General features: G+C 37.4%; 3 protein-coding genes across 5 annotated transcripts; 1 reads left to right on the top strand and 2 right to left on the bottom strand.

The window, feature by feature from the left end:
• On the top strand, positions 1-1,604 carry LOC117636791 (metallothiol transferase FosB-like). Its single transcript, XM_034371466.1, has 3 exons — positions 1-244; positions 504-850; positions 1,214-1,604. Exons 1-3 carry the CDS (start codon positions 60-62, stop codon positions 1,303-1,305), a joined length of 624 nt encoding a protein of 207 aa, XP_034227357.1. The 5' UTR covers positions 1-59; the 3' UTR covers positions 1,306-1,604.
• Positions 1,605-2,973: 1,369 nt separating this feature from the next.
• On the bottom strand, positions 2,974-13,497 carry LOC117630972 (ion channel DMI1). 3 transcript variants are annotated; one of them, XM_034363862.1, is made up of 12 exons: positions 12,899-13,497; positions 12,056-12,124; positions 11,359-11,967; positions 10,536-10,718; positions 10,211-10,270; positions 9,913-10,116; positions 8,478-8,726; positions 7,739-7,837; positions 6,814-7,008; positions 6,080-6,172; positions 4,428-4,694; positions 2,974-3,706 (listed from the first exon to the last, which is right to left on the bottom strand). In XM_034363862.1, exons 1-12 carry the CDS (start codon positions 13,424-13,426, stop codon positions 3,488-3,490), a joined length of 2,775 nt encoding a protein of 924 aa, XP_034219753.1. In that variant the 5' UTR covers positions 13,427-13,497; the 3' UTR covers positions 2,974-3,487. The 3 variants fall into 3 exon arrangements, with proteins under 3 accessions (XP_034219753.1, XP_034219770.1, XP_034219761.1); XM_034363879.1 differs by lacking the exon at positions 9,913-10,116; XM_034363870.1 differs by lacking the exon at positions 12,056-12,124.
• A 2,085-nt stretch (positions 13,498-15,582) lies between these two features.
• LOC117614540 (uncharacterized protein At5g49945-like) lies at positions 15,583-19,683 on the bottom strand. The gene is made up of 3 exons (XM_034343385.1): positions 18,481-19,683; positions 16,162-16,365; positions 15,583-16,068 (listed from the first exon to the last, which is right to left on the bottom strand). Exons 1-3 carry the CDS (start codon positions 19,525-19,527, stop codon positions 15,838-15,840), a joined length of 1,482 nt encoding a protein of 493 aa, XP_034199276.1. The 5' UTR covers positions 19,528-19,683; the 3' UTR covers positions 15,583-15,837.
• Positions 19,684-20,615: the final 932 nt, after the last annotated feature.

Here is a 20,615-nt window from a genome sequence, read left to right as displayed (position 1 = left end):
CTCTCATATCACCACCACAATAAACTAGAGAGAGAGAGAGAGAGAGAGAGAGAGAGAGGATGAGGAATGCAAGAGAGTTTGAGGATACAGAAAGGTGGATTTCATCTTCAAAGCTGCCTCAGCTGTGTTTAAATCACGTGTCATTTGTTTGCAAGTCTGTGAGCAAGTCTGTGAGGTTTTATGAGCAAGTCTTAGGTTTTGTGCTTATTAAACGCCCTTCTTCCTTCAAATTTGAGGGAGCTTGGTACGCCGCCCTTACCCGTATCCCACTTATTAACCTCTCTTCTATTTCAAAAACACACACACACACTTTCATTATTTCAAAAACACACACACACACTTTCATTATAACCTTCTTTTTTCTTTTTTCTTTTTTCTTTTTTCTTTTTTCTTTTTTCTTTTTTCCATGTGTGGAACTTTTGCTCAGCTTATTCTTTTCCTAATTACTATTTCATAATTAATAATCTAAGATTATTGCTAACTGAATCATCATCATATCTCAGGTTGTTCAACTATGGAATTGGTATTCATCTGCTAGAGTCAGACAAAAATATCCCAGAAAAGAAAGGCAAAATCAACCCAAAGGACAACCACATTTCATTCCAGTGCTCAGATATGGGGATGGTTATGCAGAAGCTGGAGGAGATGAAGATAGAGTATGTGACAGCCAAGGTGGAAGAAGGTGGTGTTATTGTGGACCAGCTCTTCTTTCATGATCCAGACGGCTACATGGTTGAAATTTGCAATTGTCAAAATCTCCCAGTTCTTCCAATCTCCTCATGCCCTATCAAGCTTATTACCAACACCAACGCAAACCATACATCATCATCATCATCATCATCTTTTTATGGTAGGTCTGCCTCTTTAATATATGTTCTTGATCTAGTGCTAGGATGTTATACGATTTTTGGTCTTCGTAATTTGGGTGAAGTTCTACTTTGGTGCCTGGATTTTAAGTTTCTTTGATTTATTAATCATCCTATAGTTTACTAATTGTTATAATTCAAACACAATGACCTAATTAGAAGGAGTTTGTAGCTCCAGTAGTTTAATCATCCCCCGAAATCCTAGATTTAATTCCCCTTCCCCGCATGTATTTTAAATTCAAAACCCTTGTACATAATCTCATGATTGTAATAAGAGTCTTTAAATCAACGGTTGAGGTCATTTTCATTTCATCATAAAAAGTGTTAAAATTAAGAAAAAAATGCAGGGGAACAGAGACAAGAGATGAGCTGCTCTGGAGAAGCTGCGACGCTGATGATGGAAGGCTTGGTGATGGACGTCATGAACATTTCCATGTGAGAGCATTGTTGCATTGTTAGGATTTTGTTTTCGTTGATTTGGGGTGTATTAGTGGTGCTCTGTTAGGAGATTCTTCTCCTTTCTGCAAACGCCATCGATTGCTTCTCCTTATTCGGTGATGTCAACGTTGGCTGTGAAATTATTATTTTTTTAATCTTTTACTGCTGGGGTTTGCTTTGTATATTAATGCTTTGTTTTGTTGACGGCAATTGTTCAGGCCTTGGCTTTGTTGGGCTTTGCCTCTTTTGGGCCTTGTACCGGAACTTTCTGTTTTAATAAATATTCAATTACAACCTAAATGCTAAAATTAGACAAGTCCTAGCAGTAGTCCTAGCTGGACAAGCTACTAGGAAGAGCAGATAGAAAAGAATTACATGAATTCGTGATACGCAAGTTTCTACGGCATCTCCAATGGAAAAACAAAAAGAGTACGTGACAGTATGTCATCTCTTTTATCAAAGACTAACCTAGCTAGCAATCAGTACTTCAGTTATGATTGATTTGGTCCTATTACAGCCTGTATTTTATTTCCAAAGCCAAAACAAAAAACTCTACTTTTTGTGTGGCTAAAACCTAAATTTACTATTCATTTATAATTTGTGGTTGGTTGAGTAGGTTCCCAGCAAGACGATAGAAACATGTCGTACAATGAAACATGTTTTTCAGTAGTTTTGACTTGTCATGACTCATCAGATAAATTATAATCAAAAGAAGAAGTCGCACTTGTTGAGTAGTACTTTCCCTACTTAAACCAATTTGCATGCCCGTGCTATTTATTTATATCCATGGCATTGCCCTCCTCTCTCTATTATCTCTTCTTACGTCGCCTATCAAGGGAGGAGAGACTTAGAGAACTTTATCATCGCGTTATTGTCCTCTTCTTCATCTCTCTCTCTTTATGTCGCCTATTAAAGGAGGAGAAAGATAGAGAGAATAGTGAGTGACAGGAGACCTATTCTCTGCTTTTGTTTTTCGTATTTTTCTTTCTTTTTGATTCGGATGTTGATATGCTACATATTAATAATACCCTCTGCTTATCACTTGAATTCATCCTTCCAAAGAAAAAAAACAAGTTCCTTTGTTCTTTTTATTAAGCCTAAGATCTAGCTACGCGTTAAAGAGGCCCACCATCTCCTTTTGGAGAATTACCTCTTTCTTTATTAATACTAGCCTCTTGGCACATGCTCACACATGTGCCAATTGGTTTTTTTTTTTTTTCTTTTATTTATTTATTTTTAGAATTAAGAAAAGATAACATGAGTAGTTATATTCTATAAAAATAGGACCTATTATCTAATTTTATTTTTAATTTGAAGAAAATGTAAATTTATCATATTATCTTTATTTAATTAATAATTTCAATTCTTAATATTTGAATTAACCAATGTCATTTTTTAGTATTTTAAATGTTTCACCATTCTCTGTCTTTTACTTTTTATATATATAGATAATTGGAAGAAGTGAGAATTGAACAGATTCGTGAATCATCTTACCATACAAGGGCAGAGCTAATGCGGCTTTTGAACTGGCATGAATCTCAGATATCCTCATGATTAAACCACACATAATGGATTATCAAAACTTAAAAAATTGTATCGTCCAAATAAATACAAAGGATTTGAACTGACATGAAATATCTCTTGATGTATTTAAAAGGGGGTAGGAAGGTTATCCAAGAACATAAACATCATTTTTACATAAATTTTGTAATGAATCGAATTCTCATTTTCGGCGTCAAACTTACACGAATTTGCGAAATCATAATAAGTTGTCACATGTCAGAAGGATCTTACAAAGTAATTCAACCTCGGGGTTCACAGGAATTTCTCCATAAAACATATTTTCCATCACAATAAGAATATACTCATTTTTTAACACGAAATATTTAGAATTGTACAACATGAATGCCAATCATAGAGCCAACTAACTTCATATTCTGATTTAAGTCACCATGCGCCCATTGATACAACTACCTTTTCAGGTGGAAAGGGATGTCATCCTCTTCAGCAAGAACCGGCACTTTCCAGGAATCATGATCAAATCCGCTTCCCCAATGAATACAAAATATTTCTCAGTATGTATTGGTAATATTAGCGAGGTTGGGGAGGGGAAAGAAGGGCAACTCCTGATTACTGCAGATGTCAAGCGTATACCAGATTAGCACTCCTTTGTTAAATTAGGTTCATTCACTTATGGAGATGACCACGAAAACATCATCATGGGACCATTTTCTTCGTTCTGACTTCGGTGATGGGTTGATTATGGCCCGCTCTGTGTTTGCAAGCCGGTATCCAATCACGATTTCCTGCCTTTGACGACCCCTAAGCATTATATCATAAAAGCAGAGTTCTTCCTGGTCATATAAATAGAGTTCTGCTGGTTTTATGCACATCTCATTCCCCTGTCCAAGCACAAAGAACCCGAAGCTTTAGTCTTTTAGTTTTTAATTTCAATCACTAATTAAAATAGAAACATATCCGAAAATAATAATAACTACTAGAATTTCAGAGTAAATACTCTGGAAAAAACACCTCTTCTACAGAAGTTAGCACAAATAATTTATATCCTATTAGAAGCTCAGCGTTCCATATGACCAATACACACTACTTATGATATAGCACTGCAGAGTTGAGAATAAAATCCAGACTTTAGTGTCAATAAAATATGTGTGTGTGTGTGGGGGGGAAGAAGGAGAGGGGGTGTGATAAAACTTCGAAAGAGGGATCCTTCTTTTAAGAAAAGAAAGGACCAATATCGTGGTCTATCCTGCAATGTGATTCATCCAAACTGTATACTTCTAAGGTCCCGTTCAAGGAGTCAAATCCAGCCAAATTATATTTTATAACTTCTTTCTATTCAAATCCTATTTGCTTCATCTATCCCACATAGAATATCTACATTCTTTCCTACATAAATTATAATTATATTTTTTGGAACTGTTATTGGCACTCAAAAATAGTCATCCTACAGTCCTTCAAGTGCAATTTCTCCCTTGTGTTTTTAGAATGGAGGAATGCGTGATGACTCTTTTGGATTGCCAATAACAGCTCCCTACTTTGTAATGTAATTATAAAACATTCATCACACATTTATAATAACATAAAACAGAGTATGAAGAATACCTGTTCAAAAAATAGCTCCTCAAGGACACGATTGATTTGCTTGTCTTCAGCCACCATTGCCAGCGCCATACTAACCAGTTCGTTTGATAGCACATAATCACTGATTCTAGACACTGAGACCAAGTTTCTAGTCCTAGAATCCAGAATTTCACTAATTATTATTGATTTGTCTGAAGCTTGCTGCATTTCACGGATCCAAGAGCTGTGTGAAAATGCAGACAACCGTAAAGAAGTTGTCTTTGTATCTTTGTTAGGGAGACGCTTTGACTGCAATCCAAAAGTGAAGTCGCTTATATTAGTAGTCATTATTGAGTCGCAACATCTTCAATGCCAAATTTACATAATCCAACTTCCACGTAATCATACTTAAAATCTAAAGCAAATCCAATCCCTAAACAGAAAAAGCCATGATCTGAAATTCTATGCACCAAAACCTTAACCAAAACATGAAATTTTATAATGTTAACCATAATGGCAAATCAGATGCACCAGATTCATAACCCAAGTACAGCGAATACTTTGATTTTTCCTATGAACAAAAGAAAGGAGATGCATATAATATCTCAAATCTCAAATCAAAGCTTGGCAACCACAATTAATTGAGTGAGTCTGAGGAAGTCAGGAAATGTTAAAATAAAAGAATCAGCACTCAGATGGATCAGATCAAAATATAGAACTCAGATTATTCTTTTAGAAATCCAGCATTTCTGGTTTTGTTTTGATGATGAAGGCTCCGGAATGAAGGTTAAGATTTTTGTTGGGTACACGTTTGGGAAGGAGCATCTAGAGCTGAGGTACTGCGAGTTTGTGGGGCTTCATTCTTTTTCATTTGTTCAGGTGCTCAATGAGTGGTTCAGTTACAATTAAAGATCTGCCATTACAGAGAGCTCCAAAGCTATACCTCCAGGTTTAGAGAGGGAGACACAGAGAGAAGAAAAAAAGGGAAGATAGGAAAATGGTTTGTGTGAGACACAGGTCCCAGCCCACCAAAATATTAGCCACATTGGGGCCACATTGGCAATACAAGGGGCAAAGTGACAGCGGTTGACGAATGGGGCATTTTAAAATACCGGACAAGTTAAGGCATAAAATGAGGCATAAAGAGAGGTGTAATAGTTCAGAAGGAATAGGTGTAATTAAGCCTAAGAAAACCCGACCATCCTAAAATCAATAAGCTTCATGAGGATTAATCTGATATGTTACCGCCCTGAGGGATAAACAAAGAAACAAGAAAGTGGATAAGGAATCCACAACAGCAAAACAAAAGTAAACAGCCACCTCAAGACCAAAACAAACGAAGGAAAAGAGAACAAAAGAAAACAGCATTTATCTCAAATAGCAAGAATGTCCAAAAGCATTAGATTACTAGGAATGACAGGTTTACAAAATGGATTAAAACCTTGACAAAATAACTCAGATCAATAGGGAGGAATTTCTGAAGAAAGAAGATGCAAGAGTTAATTTAACTGGTGGTGATGGATAATCAATTTTTGAAGAGTCATCAGGACTAGAGCTCATTCAGTCTATGCCTGATTGTCTGAACTTTCCCTTACATATGCATACATGCATGTATGTACATCAGTGATGACAGATTTTTTTTTTTTTATCAGTGCTCTTACAGGCCTATGGCAGGATGCAGCAATTGAAGTTACCTGTATATCTCGTATAAGGAGAAGAGTGGCAAGGGATCTTGAATCAGAATGAACAACAGAGTCCTCTAGTGATTCATCTGCAAGAATTAATATCTGTCCACTTAGAGTTAGTAACAAGTTGAAGAAGAAAGTCTACACAAGAAAGTGTCAAAGCGACTCATTTTGTCCAAGCAAAATAGAATTCTATTGAATTTCTAAAGTAGCTCCTTGGGCTACTATTGCAGCATAATTTGATGACCTTTCTTTTTCTAATATTGAATTAGCTTGGAGGGAAGTGTGTCTTCATTATGGTCAAGAATCAGATACTCTGTATTGTTTCTTTCAGGTGGATTTCTGGTCCAGCCCCACCCTTTGTACAGATTTATTATTCTTAATAAAATTTATGTTTCTTCTGAAAAATTATGTTAACTCAAATAAGGTGGCATTGTAGCTTAGGGGAAAGAAGTTTTCTAGTGAAGTCCTTCCTATTAGATCACTTGGTTTCAAGGGATAAGAAGTACGTTCCCCAATAAATTTAGATTTAGCAGTTATGCACCAGCTTAAAACATTCTGAAGGTCAGGGCCAAATTCTGAAATATGAGTTGTGGTGATATCTCATTTTCTTTCTTCTTTTTTTTTCATCAGAAATATAAACTTTGATTACAGAAAGGAAAAAGAAGTAGAAGAAAATACAGACAAGATGAGAGAGAGAGAGAGAGAGAGAGAGAGAGAGAGAGAGAGAGAATCAAACTTACAGAATCAAAAGTCTCCAGAGGAAGACTCTCTAAATGCCGTTTGATCACAGCATTTCCTTCTTTGTGGACAAGCTTTATGTTCTCCAATCTAGAAACATCCAGTCCACCATCTGTAAGTTTCCTATCTCTTTCTATTACAGGAACTTCATTGAACAACCAAAGTTCTGAACCTGGAGGCAAGAATGCCTCTAGAACCTGAGAAGAAGAATTCAGCAACAAATCAAGTTGGAGCTCAAACCTGAATAATGCAGAGATTCCAAATTACTAGTTTATTAGTGACCATTTCAAAATTAGCAGTTAGGAAAGAAAAAACAACGCCCCCGCCCCACCTCCCCTCCCCCAAAAAAAAAAAACCAAAGGAAGGAAAAGAAATAGCCAACAAAAGATTAAGTGAGACGAAACCATTCCTATAGTCCAAAAGTCCCAGACAGCCCAACCCAAAGTGAGAAAAGGTTACTAATAAGAGGCAGGAAAGAGAAAAATATGAGAGAGAGAGAGAGAGAGAGAGAGAGAGAGAGATGTGTGATTGTTTTAGTAAGCATTGTCCGATTCAGCTAAGATTTCAACTCTGCCAATAATCGTTCCCCGGATAAAGTAGAACCATACACTGAATCCACAGAAACACCACAATTTTGGTGCTCCAGGGACCTTTTCAACTGAAACTTTGAGGTATCAAGATTCGACATAGGTTTTGTGTCAGTCTTCTTGTAAATGAAAATTTTTGAATGTTTCAAGTAAAATTAAAAAATTTAAATGAAAAAAAAATTGTTCCCTTTGTATGCTGAACGCCAATTAATGTAGTTAATTTCTATTCCCCATGGATATTGCTGATTACTATGCTATTTCTGTTGACTATACAGTTGCTTTACACTTTTTTTTTTTTCCAGAAAAGATAATGTTTATGAGACAATATTAACTGAGTTACCATAATCATATCGTCTATGTCACGACGCCAGCCACAAAACAATATCTTCTCAGGGTATTTGGGAGGTTCAACTGTCTTTGGACAAGAGCCTGCACATACCTGCACAAAGGACACAACATGAGCTCAGGCATGTCAAATGTCATCATTCCTAATTTTCTTATACATATTCAGGAAAATATAATAATGGCATCCAAGGCATCCAGTAAACTTAGCTGATAATTTTACATTAATTTTTGGAAAGCTATGCAGGTCTGACGACAAAAGAAAAGAAAAAAGGATAACGAGAAAACAGTGAACGTGTGTGGACCTAGTTAACCATTTGCTTTCCTGTTAAACAACAATACATTGGTTGTGCTTCTAAACCAGAAAATTTATACCTAGTAACTATGCCAGGTGCATGTCATATAGGTGAACCCAAAAACCATACAAATTGGGGGGAGGGGGGATAGTGACAGAGAGACAGAGCAAAGAAAGATAACCTGGTTTGATTGTTAATCCTAAAAAATTTCTTGTTCAGTTGTTAATCCTGTATAATGGGGATCCATCAACTAATAATCAAAAATATTTTCTACAAACAAGTGAGTTGCTTAATGTAACTGCTGGGGTCTTCATACTTCACTATTAAATCTGAGAATGATATCATTATCAGCATAATAGTAGCAGTGTAGCACAAAATATAGTTTTGAAACTTTCCAATTTTTACAGTATATTGTTGGTACATAAAGAAAATATTGATAACCTCTGGAAAGGAGCATGGAGAATAAGTATCATCATCTTCTGCTATAACAAGAACCTCATCCCCTTCTTTCAGAACATAATTATCATCTGGATTTAAAATTATCTTCCCACCATCTGCAGCAACCTTAATTCCACAGGGAATAGCATCAGGAAATGAAATAAGCACATTTTCAAAACGAAGACCATCCAATTGAGGCCACCTTTTGATGTAAAACTCAGCATTCTCAAACCCCAATATGTCCTCCCATATCTGACCAAAGAAAATTAATAAATGAGTGAAAAAAGGAATTTATTGAAAAATATAAAGCATATATGGTCTTTCAGATATGCAAAAGAGATAATATAGAATCCCAAGGTTTAAATAATGTAAGAGAGATATTGTCTATGTTCTCATGAATCCTACTTTAGACATTTGATGGATAACCCTTCTCTTTCTCCTGTCATCCCCTCAAATGCATTTTGGAGGACGGAAGTACCTCCTAAGGTTCGGGTGTTAGCACAGATGATCGCTCATGTTAGGGTTACAGCTTGTTATAAGGTTCAAGGAATAAAAATTCCTCATTGTCTTCTTCCTTAATGGTATGTGATGTGCAAAGATGGAGCAGAAAGCGTGAACCATTTGTTTCTGCACTCCAATTGCCTTATCCTTTGGATTGGTCTGCCATTTTAGACTGTGTGGGTTGTTTGCTTTGGTTTGGTATGGGTCTTGCTGTTTTTGGTTGCATCTTTACGTGATTCTGATGAATCCCCCTCCATCATGTTTTGTACTTCTCTCAACTCTTCAAAATATTTCTTCTTGTTCTCAACAAAGACTGATTTTCAGCCATACAATTGGAATGCTCAGTAACCGTAAACTTAACAATTGAGTATGTTTCCTAAAATGCTCATTAAATGGCATTACTTTTTCCTTGGGTTTTCCCCTTTCCACATAGGTTTCACTCTTCAATATGTGGCAAGAATTGACTGGTTCTGCACAAATAATGTTTCCTATTTGGAGGTAGAACCGTTGTGGTAAACTATATCAATTCCTTGTAGAAAGCTACTCCTACCCCTAATGTAACTAGGCTCTTACCAAATATATACATAACTCATTAAAATAATAAAGCAATATTTAACAACTCTAACAATATTAAATAAAACAAAATAAAAACTATTTAAGTATTTAGTGTGAGCCTCAGGCTAGGTATTGGGCCAGGTCATGCTGATTCATGGCCCAAAACATGGGCCAAATTGGCTGGCGCACTGTTCCCTGGGCCATTTTCCAGCCCTACTCAGCCCAGTGAACCTCGTCTCACCAGACAAATATATATTTAAATGGAATTAAAACATTATCAGAACTCAGGAAAACAAACTTAATCACAGAAGGAAAGAACTAGTCTTATATGACTTGCACAAGTTTTAAGAAGTGGAATTATAGCTCAGCTCCCTAGAGTTACCTGTGCAAGACCAGGCTGCAGAGCACACTGTATCATCAACCTTCCAATCACATCATGTGCTACAACTGTTTCTATAAGTTCTCCTCCAACAAGCTTCACCAGAGGCTCATTGTCAAGGTCACTCATCTCTACAACAATATGACCCCTCAAACCCTCTTTCACCCCAGTTAGGCTGAGCACAACCCTCAAAGCACGTGCATCACTCTGGAAACATAATACAACCAATGTAACTAAAGTTTGATGCGCAATAATGTAAACCTTTGAGAAACGTAAGAGGACATCTGAAATAAGAAATAACCTGATCTGCATTTTCATCAGATGCCAATACAATGATAGCACGTGCCTTTGAAACTGAGACCTGCAAATGACAAAACAAAACCCAATCTGAATCAGCAACCAAGAGAGAGAGAGAGAGAGAGAGAGAGAGACGGAAGCAGAAACAATAACATTATGAAAAGAGGATGAAGCACCTATAACTACCTTGAAAGATATATGTTCCAATCAAAATAATACTACCAGCAGTTGAGAAAATGAAATACATAGTATTGAACCCTTCAACGAACAAAACTACAATCATTAGTACTAGTAGTATATAAGAGGAATATCAAAGACACCCAACGTACCTTCTTCAGGTCAGCCAGTATAAGAGGGCTGCCACTTCTGCATATAACAGAGGTCCCCATGAAGTCAAATTCAAGCTTTGCTATATCCAGCTCCATTTCCTCCTTGTCTCTTTCAGCAAGTATAACAACAACACCACCACCAACACTCTTGTTTGCTATTGCTAGCTGCTTTAGAAGTGAACCCTGAAGCAGCAAAAAACGAAAATTTTGATTCCCCTTCTTTCTTTCCTGTTTGACTCCTTAACTATAAAGCTCACAGAGAGAACTTCTTTTATAAGATATAATGGTGCTTAGTTTCTTAGACGATAAGGAAAGAGAGGTTTAGGGGCCTTTAAGGATCGTTTTTCAATTGCAAGAGAAACATGAGCTTACAAGAATCTATCTGTGAAACCAGTTAAAATGAATACAGAAGAAGTGAAACAACAAAGGACTTAAAATGCGTCCCTAGAGACAATTATAATTACCCATACAGTACTAACTGCCAAAAGTACAAATCTAAAAGCATATTCAAGAAGCAAGATGGAGATATCACTTGAAGACTAATAGTCATGCAAACACCTAAGTTCCCTATTATTTTTGGTATGTGTTAACAACCAAGTTCATGTTTCACATCATGCAGTAAATGCCCAACAATACAACTTTGAAGAAATTCAAGTCGTATGGCATCCTAGAATTTGTGAATCACATCCCAAATCTAAAACAAAATTAGAGATCTAAAGAAGAAAAATTTTTAAAGGGAAAGCAAGATTGAGATATCACTTGAATATAAACCATGAAGTTTAGATAGAGGGTGTATCCAATTTAAAAATGGTCGAGAGTTTACCAGTTTGTCACTCCATCCAAGAATTAGGATGTGGTTCATTTCAATGACTTCACTCTTCCCTTTCCGCAGTGAATCAACCTTTTCTGATATAGCATCAGAAACAAGCCCAAGCATCATTGCAAATATTAGCATGCCTCCTGAACTTATAGAGACAGAAACTATCCTTGGCCCAAGGCCTTCTGTGTCAGCATGGTTTCCAGAATCAGCAACAAAAGTCCATGAGAGCCAAAGAGCTTCAGCAAAGCTATTTTTATTGACTGCATACAATGCCAATCCACCAAACCCTATAAGAAATATTGTTGCAAACAGAAGCGCAAGCAGTTTCGCATATGGATAGACAGAGAAACACACATCCACCATATATGCAATCCTCTTCTTTATGGGAACCTCCTCTTTGTTACTCTTCATCCTTTTTGAGAGATTCCTTATTTGGGAAAGATAATCAAGATGTTTGTACAATACAAATGGCATAGTAAGTATAATGACCACAGCATACAAAGCAACAGTTCTTCTTTCAGCATTAGCAAAATGGAAAAAAAAGGGATTCTTCTCAGCCAGAAAAAGAGTAAAGCTGCTATTTGAATCGATATCTTTTTCGGTACACCATTCCTGAAAGCAGCGTAATTGATTATTAGGGAGACTACTATAGAGAATGTCAAACCAAGAACCAAAATAGGGTTGAAGCCATGAAACATACCTCAAGTTGTGCAACTCTCTGCCGCAGATAAAATACATAAGTTACAGATAATATACAAGTGAAAGTAAGCTGCAATAGAAGAAGTTTATACAAAATTATTAAACTCGTAATTTCAACAATACAAAAGTACAACATCAGAAGCAATTTCTGGTTGATATTGATTTTGCACAAAGAAAGGCAAAGGAGGTGCTGATAAATTAACATCATTTACTATTTAATATTTACTTCTTAAAAATCCAGAAAATTCCCGTAATCAGTGAGCAGCTAAACAACTTAAGAATAAGACAATGGTAGTACATCTTATTATAAGACGTAGACATAGGCACATCACTTCTCCTCATAGTATTTTAGCATTTTTGGTAACTTTAATACAGAAACAGCATCTTTCCGTAAACAGCAGACGAAACCAACATACAACTGCAGCATAAATGGGAACAGTGTGATTGCAAGGACTAAAGTTTTTTTTTTTTTTTTTCTCTCTCTCTTTTTTGTTGGAAGGACTTGGGTCATAAATAAATTAGCATTATGTTATTTTAAGTAGCTCATTCAACCGATTGAAAACCTTACACATACGTAAAATTCAACATAAATTAGTATAGAATTGTGGATTTGCATTGTTTTCCCTTAAAAAAAAGAGCTTTGACCTAAAAATAGTAGTATATGAGAACATAAAAAACGTTGTTTCCTAGAATCTAGAGGAAGTTGAAAAACGGTATCGTAGAATTTACAAAAGCCTACATTCGTTTCAACAGAAATCAGAAAATCTAGTAGTTGAGCTCAGCTGAGTGAAGTTAGAGAGTACGAAAATTGATGCAAATTCTGAAAATGAATCAAATGGCTTACCACAACTAGTAACAAATGACGTTTAAGTTCCCCAGGCCACCTCGAACTCAGCCGAGTCAACTCACTCGAAGAAGAGGCCGGAGCTCCACTTGGCACCACCTTCAATTTCTTCCTCTCAGCCTCCGGCTTCGGCACCGACGCAGCAGGCGGAGACTGGGACGCAATCCGGTGCGACGCGTCGACAAGCTTACCATGCGCCGCAGCCGTACGTGAATCAGAGGAGGCGAGCTTCTTGCCGCGTTTGGAAGTGTTCTGTGGGACGACGAAGGAAGGGAAGACCCAGTCGCGGTCGGAGAAGTCTCGGTGGTCCGCGGGCGCATTGGAGGCGCGGCGATCGGGCGGCGGCCACTGGCGGGAGGCAACGGCGGTGGAGATGCGTCGGACGGCGGGAAAGAGTGGGCCCGGGAAAATTGGGGTTGTTGGTCCCGCGTCGTCAGAGGCGGTGGTGATGACGGTCCGGGATTTCTTGAGCTGTGGTGGGCTCTCGGCCTTGTTGGGCTTCGAGGGCTTTTCGTTGCCATCAAGCATTTTTTTTGGGTTTTATTTCTCAGAGAGAGAGAGAGACATGTTGAGCTTCGAAGTTGCAGTGACGGAATTGATATGGTTTCTATATTTTACTGGTGTTTAAGGTGGGCCCACAAAAAAGAAAGATAAAAAGCGGGTACGGTTTTTTAAGATTCTTTCTAGTTTGATTGGTCTCGTGACGGTGGTAACTATTTCTCTTCTCTCTAGGGGAGTTCAAAATGAGCGATGCTTGCTCGAGTCACTTGGCACACATGTTCTTTCCTCCTCCTTCCCCGACTCTTCTCTCTCCTTCTCTTCCCCGACTCTTCCCTTCCATTCGGATTTCCAGAATCCGCATTTCATTTTTTCTTCATCATCAGCTGTATTGCAGTTTACATTTTTCTTTTTCTTTTCTTGTAATGATATTTAATTTTTCAATTTAATAATTAATTACTACTAGTATCGTGGAAGGAAATTGGAGACTCCATTATTATAGCGAAGCTTCTGTATTTTGTTTCCAGTTTGAAATCCATATGCAACTTCTTTGTGGTATTCGATTAGCAATTACATATTTACTTGATTTACGTTGGTTCCGCATAAGAACAAGAAAATGGGAAGTTTTTTTTTATGAACTAATCTGCATTTAAATTTCATTGATCAATCTAATCATACTAAGATCACAAAAAACTTAACCTCAATAAGATCAACCATGCAGGACCCTGTAATCAAAATTTAAACTGAGGGAGAGAGAAGAGAGAAGGGTCCGGGGAGGAGGAGGAAATAAATTTTTTATTTAAAAAAAAAAAAAAAAAGGGAATGGAGGAAAAAGAGGGAGAGAATCAGGCTGTTGGCTCTTTTTCAATTTTTTTTTAAAAATTTTATTTAAAAGTTAACTAAAGTGGTAAGCAAAAATGCTAATGATTCACATCATGATATTTATGGGGTATAGCCGGCCAGAGTATAGCCGTTCGGCTATACTTCTGAAATATTCTATCTACGAGGTATAGCCAACCTGCTATACTACAGAGTACAGCCGAGCGACTATACGTTTAAAAATTTTAACTACAGGGTATAGCCGCGCGGCTAAACTTTTGAAAAATTCTATTTACAGCATATAGACGGTCGGCTATACTTTTAATAAATTCTATTAATAGCATATAGCCGTGCGGCGATACGTTTCAAATATTCTACCTTCACAATATAGCCGATCGGCTAGATGTTTGAAAATTTTATTTACAGTGTATAGCCGTGCGGCTGTACTTTTGAAATATTCTATTTCTTCAAGATATTTCCTTATTTAATTACTTTAATTAATAATTATGTTTTAATTATTATTTCAACAGTACAGTCGCACGGGCAACACTATTAATATCATAATGTGTTTTCTTTTTTATTTACTTTAATTACTAGTGATGTTTTAATTATTATTTACCTAGTGAATAATTAGTATTTAAATATTTTATTAAAGAAAAAAATTAAAAAATTAAAAAATATTTATTAAGTAATATAATTTGTGAAGTTAATGAAAATATTTAATACTAATTATTCACTAAAAAATAATAATTAAAACATAATTACTAAAATAAGTAATTAAATAAGGCTAAGATATGATTCAATTAATAAAAAGAAAGTTTTTTTGTAATAAAAAATATATTGACCTAGAGATACTAAAAAGAAACTTCTTCCGACGAAATTTCGTTGGAAGAAATCTAATCCAGCAAATATAAATCCATATTTTTATTGTTCATGCAATGTGGAAATATTTTAAAGTATACTGCGCGGCTATACCCTATAAATAGAATTTTTTTTCAAAACTATAGCACTCACTAGACTCTCTGAATATAATATTTCAACAGTAGAGCCGCGTGGCTATACCCTTTAAATATCAAAATATGAGAGAACGAAAGGAGCATACTTAGGTCCACCTTTAAATTACCAATATTTGACGCTCATTTGAACTCCTAGAGCACTCTCCTTTGTAGAATTGCAGTTTGATTGATTTCAATTTTTTGAGTTTATTTGTTCTTCCCTCGTAGCAGGAAATTTGACACAAAATTATCTCAAATTTTTGCCTGTCGGTCTCTGTTTGCCACCTTCAGCATTGGAGTGCAGAAGTGAACATTTTCAGTAAAGAAAGGACCTTTGTAAGAGTTTCTGCAGCAATGAACTTGGGTACACTGTTAACGCACAAAGATGAGTGGCTCCGAAAAATGTCAACAAAGAAATGCTGGGAGTTTTGCGGCATTGAGTTTTGGTACATTCAAAACCTATTGATGTGATAACGTTAGAGGCAAACTAATTCAGACAATTAACAGTACAAGGCTGCAAGGGTGCGGAACCAAAACTTATGGCAGGCAAGACTCAGCTAGATATCACAAGGATATTAAATAGAAGATGAAGAGGAAGAGGAACCAATGACAAGTAAAATTCAAGAATCAGCTAGCCCGGGTCATTTTTATTTTCGGCATTGCTTTCTTCATCTGACGAGCACGCTCTTTTGCTTCTTTCTTGCGAATACTCTCTGCACTGAGCTTAGCCTCGGCCTCCTCCATCATCTTTTTCCTCTCTGCCTTCTTTCTTTGCAAGGCCTCTTGCCTAGCATTTTGGAGTTCCTTGTAAGCCTCTTGAGCAGCTTTTGATCTGATTGCTTCTGTTTTTGATCGAGCCTGCATTAGAACATTTCGAAATTAGAAAATTAGACCAAATGGCAATTTTTGTTCTAAACTTTGATTCCACAATATAACCGGAAGCCAACCAACCTGACTACTTAGTTTGTAGCGCCCAATCAAATCAATATAATAAGGTACCAGAGCCACCAAACGAGTCATATCCGCCATGTTACTGGCATCTGGTAGGGCAAACTTGAACAAAAGCATCTTCTTGTGTGTCCCCGGATGTTGATCTGAAAAATGCATGTAGATGAACCCCTTTCCAAATTTCTGAAAAGCTTTCTCACCAAAAACCTGCAAATACCAGATGTATCAAATATTTCTGCCGACTCTGTGATTGATCCAACAAATATTGTATAAGTCTAGAATCAACACCACAATGTCTAAACAAATGAATGAATGGAAAGAAATGTAACAGCTAATCAAGAAACCACACATCAAAAGGTAAATGTTAGGGAATCAAGAAAAAGAATGGACAACTCAGATGGAATTGGGACTCAAGAGGCACAAGTTATAGGACTAAGAAGCATAATAATGAACTTGGAATGTTCTGGTTAAATGGTTGAATAAGATTTTAAATTCCCCAGCAACCCGATCATGGAATACATTATATAGAAGTCAATCAGTGCACAAGAAAAACCTAATGATAAAAGGACCAAAAAAATATGCAACACTTCTTTCTTCCCAATTGCATCTAGGTATGGGATTGAACTGGCTAAGTAGGGCACCTACAGCGCCCTGCCCTGCCCTGTAATCTTGCCGGATCAAGACTCAAATATAGATTCAAAGTGGATCCAGGTTCAATCTCCTAGAAATCAGGAAGATCAAATTGGATCTTAGGCTAAAACAATGATAAGAGGGGGGATTGACTCATTAAAGGGGAAAATGACTGGGGCCTTATTTTGTTCCTAGAGTATTATCTTCTTCTTTGATTTGAAACCAGAGAGAGAGAGAGAGAGAGAGAACTAAAACTAAAACAAATTTTATTATGAGAGAAGAATAAATAAAGAACAGCACTTTTCCATGGCAATTATGATATAGGAAAGGTGTTTTATCATTCTCACAGCCTCTCCTACAAAGGCCCATAAGGAATGCACCCCACATTACAAACAAAAGTTGCAGGTACTAACAAAGCATAATGTGACTAACAACCAAACAGAATTTCTCTAAGGCATATGAGAGTTTGTACATTACTTGCGCATCTCTCATCTGCCGCTAGATTAAAAAGATTGATCCGATTTTGGAAACGCCAGCAGGTCACGCTTATACAAGCACCCAGTCTGTGCCCCCATTATATTGAAAGGTTGGCTGAGATACCATCTTTTAATCCAACACTGTGAGAGTAATGCAAAAGTAATACAACTTTCTCATCCACATTTCATAATTCTCAGCCGCCATAATTGACTCAACAAAACAAATTCCACCTTCATCGGTACTAATTACGATATCAAACCTTAAAGGAGAAATAATACCTATCCAGAGATTCTGAAATACTTATGCATTCCCACACATAATGCATAAATTCAGTTCAGACCACACTTCTATTAAAAGTAGGCATCAACATGAGAGCAATTCTAAAACAAAGTTCATTCACTCATGGCCAGACAACACATTAAAGCCCGACAAAAAGAGCAAAATGGTCGAAAATACTAAAACAATTTACAAAATCACTGACAAAGAAACCTGTAAATGTAATCAGATAGAGAGTATTCAATCATTGGCCTAATGAACTGGGCCAAAGGAATAAAATATTTGATTGGAATACTAATTCCAGTTATGGCTAGAATGCACCAATGATATAATGGAAATCAAACTCTTCTTATTTCATTTCACTATAATGCACCATTAACATATATATACCCACACAAATATAACACTAACTACCACTAGTTAGAGACATTAACACTTAACCACTAACAACTGAGTACATGAACTGAACAGTAGATAAGAATTAAGGACTCAACTAACCCACTACCACCCCATACATGCGAAATACTCAGGACAGTGGCCTATCATGGGCCTTCAATCCTATGGTTGGCCATTCACATGGAACCCAAAAACAACTGTTATAATAAGCATAAGTTGTTTATGATTCTTCAGTTTTTCAGTTTTGCAGTTTATATGGTCTTCAGCATTATCATTGCAGTAAAACAGAATCTTATTATTACCTGTATATATGTGCATATACAGCCTACCCAATATATTCAAACACATAATCACTTGATCGAATGCAGTTCATACTATCAAGAAAACGAAACACTTGAAAGCACACTCATTGCAAGCAAGAGGTGCAAAGCCCGAATTAAACAATAACCACTCAAACCAAATACCATCTAAACGCAACAATAAACCAGATTAATAAAATAAAAAACCATAACAAATTTGCCATGAAGAAGAAAATAAACCAACCTGATCAAGCACAGTCTCGGTGATCAAATCCCCAGCTACCTCCTTCGACTCTGAGATAACAGCCAAGTCCTCAGCAACCCACTTCCTTCCAGTGGGCGGCGACAGGATCCCGGCAAACTTCTGCAAGTCGGGAACCTCCTTCTGCATTGCTTTGGCCGCCTTCTTCCTTGCCACGGCGAAAACCACGTGGTCCATCGCATCATCATTCATATAAACCTCGAGATTGATCTCGTCCCTACTCGGCACCACCAAGTTGAAAATGGAGGAGATCAAATCGTGGCGGCTCTTGAGCTCCATGGTTGCCAAAAGCCCCTGGCAGCACCTCCGCCCACTCGCGTAGAACTTGAACACGTTCTGCCCTTCCTTCAACAGCAACGGCGAGTCGTCGCCGTCACCGACCCCCAAAAGGCTGAAGTTCTTCTCGAAGATCGAGTCTTTCGTCGCGAATTTTGCAGCCCAAGCTAGGGCGATGTTCTCGTTCACCCGCTTTCCGGTGAAGTAGTTGATAGCGAAGACGATGAGGAACCCTCCGCACGCAATCTCCACGACGAACGATCTAGTTGCGGCAGGGGGTCTGGGGTCGGCGGAGGGTTTGGGATCGGAATCGGAGGAGGGAGTGGCATTTTCGGTAATTTTCTGGTCGTCGAGGGGCGGTTGTTGAAGTGGTTGCTCAGGTTGGATGGGCAGGCCTTCGAACTCGTCCTCGTCCCAATACTCGAAGCTGGTGGAGGAGGGTTTGGGAAGATCGGTGGGCGGAGGGTCCAAATTGGGGGTCGGGTTGGGATCCGGGTCCGGTTGGGAGGGATCCGGGGAGGGAGGTGAGTCGGGCTGGGAGGGGGTGGTGGTGAGGGGTGTTTGGGAAGGGCGGGTGAGGGTGGAGAGAGGGAGGGAGGAGTCTTCGTCGTCGGCGTCGTCGATGCCGTCGGCGTCTTCGAAGCCTTCAAAGTGGGAGTCGGCGACGACGACGGTGGGAGAGAAGGAGAGATGGGAGAGGAGGAAGAGGGAGAGGAAGAGAGAGAGGAGAGGAAGGAGAGAGAGTGAGGCCATGCTGCTGCTTGCTGCGTGCTGGTAGCTGTTGTTGCTGCAGAGCCTACATGAAGGAAGGGAAGGGAGGAAGTGTGCGCGAGTTAGAAATGAAAGGGGAATCAAATAACTACAATTTTTTTTATTATTGTTATTATTATCTAATGCGGGAGATGAATACGAGGGAGTGCAATCCGGTCCAACTGATCAAACCGGCCAATTCGAATTGTAGTAGACTCTTGGGTTTGGTTGACCATAAATAAGGATTTGAAAACCGGCCTATACCGAATCGGATTGATCATGACCTCACCACCTCCACTACTTGAATAATTGTATTTGAGTTTCACTTTTTTTTTTTTTAAATGTATATAAGTATGTGACAGTTTTTTCCCTAATAAGGCAATCTCAAAATTTAAATCCCCAGTTTTATTAATTATTTAAATAATTGTTATAACTTCAAATTTTTGACTTTTTTTTTTTAAAAAAAAAAAAGAAAAGAGAGGACATGTGGAGAATGAAAGTCAAGCATATTGAGAAATCACAGCAGAGGATTCGAATCCTTGAAAATCCGCCTATACTGAATGGGATTGATGATCACCTCACCACCTCTAATTCTAAAAGTGCCAAACTCAAAAATAATTATTCATGTATATACAAATATGTGATAGTTTTGTCAATGGAGTCTAATCTAGTGAAAAATGAACTTGATTTATAGACTAGTGATCTCAGACTCGAACACTATGGCATTAGTAGCTTGATGAAAAACCCCATTCCCGTGTAGTTTAAATTACCAATTGTATCAAAAATATATATCCCAAATTTATTAATTATTTAAATAATTATTATAACTTCAGAGTTTCACCATTATTTTCCTATTGAGTTAATTTATGTTTGTAATCTCAATTTATTGAGTTTGTTTGTATTTATTTATTTATTTATTTATTTTTATTTTTATTTTTATTTTTTTGCCAAAGTTAGGAAGGAATAGGGCACTCATACGTATTACTAAGATGTCATGGAGGTACGAATCTTAGACCCAGGTGTGCATAACAGAAGCTCGTTACCTTTTATTTCCATATAATTGGAACCGTAATTAGGGCTCTACCCATTTA

The sequence above is a fragment of the Prunus dulcis genome, chromosome 1, assembly GCF_902201215.1.
Source record: "Prunus dulcis chromosome 1, ALMONDv2, whole genome shotgun sequence".
In the NCBI taxonomy this organism is placed as follows: Eukaryota; Viridiplantae; Streptophyta; class Magnoliopsida; order Rosales; family Rosaceae; genus Prunus; species Prunus dulcis.
The sequence above is the reverse complement of the archived record's forward strand: the minus strand, read 5'-3'. Positions and strand labels throughout refer to the sequence as shown.

Coding starts and splice junctions, on each gene's coding strand:
- LOC117636791 (XM_034371466.1), top strand. CDS start 60: ATGAGGAATGCAAGAGAGTTTGAGGATACAGAAAGGTGGATTTCATCT. Junction 245..503: donor TTCAAATTTGAGGGAGCTTG/GTACGCCGCCCT, acceptor ATCATATCTCAG/GTTGTTCAACTATGGAATTG. Junction 851..1,213: donor ATCATCATCATCTTTTTATG/GTAGGTCTGCCT, acceptor AAAAAAATGCAG/GGGAACAGAGACAAGAGATG.
- LOC117614540 (XM_034343385.1), bottom strand. CDS start 19,527: ATGGCCTCACTCTCTCTCCTTCCTCTCCTCTCTCTCTTCCTCTCCCTC. Junction 16,366..18,480: donor CCGAGACTGTGCTTGATCAG/GTTGGTTTATTT, acceptor TGGTATTTGCAG/GTTTTTGGTGAGAAAGCTTT. Junction 16,069..16,161: donor GCTACAAACTAAGTAGTCAG/GTTGGTTGGCTT, acceptor GTTCTAATGCAG/GCTCGATCAAAAACAGAAGC.
- LOC117630972 (XM_034363862.1), bottom strand. CDS start 13,426: ATGCTTGATGGCAACGAAAAGCCCTCGAAGCCCAACAAGGCCGAGAGC. Junction 10,117..10,210: donor CTGATGAAAATGCAGATCAG/GTTATTTCTTAT, acceptor TTATGTTTCCAG/AGTGATGCACGTGCTTTGAG. Junction 6,173..6,813: donor CTCTGGAGACTTTTGATTCT/GTAAGTTTGATT, acceptor CTAAGTGGACAG/ATATTAATTCTTGCAGATGA.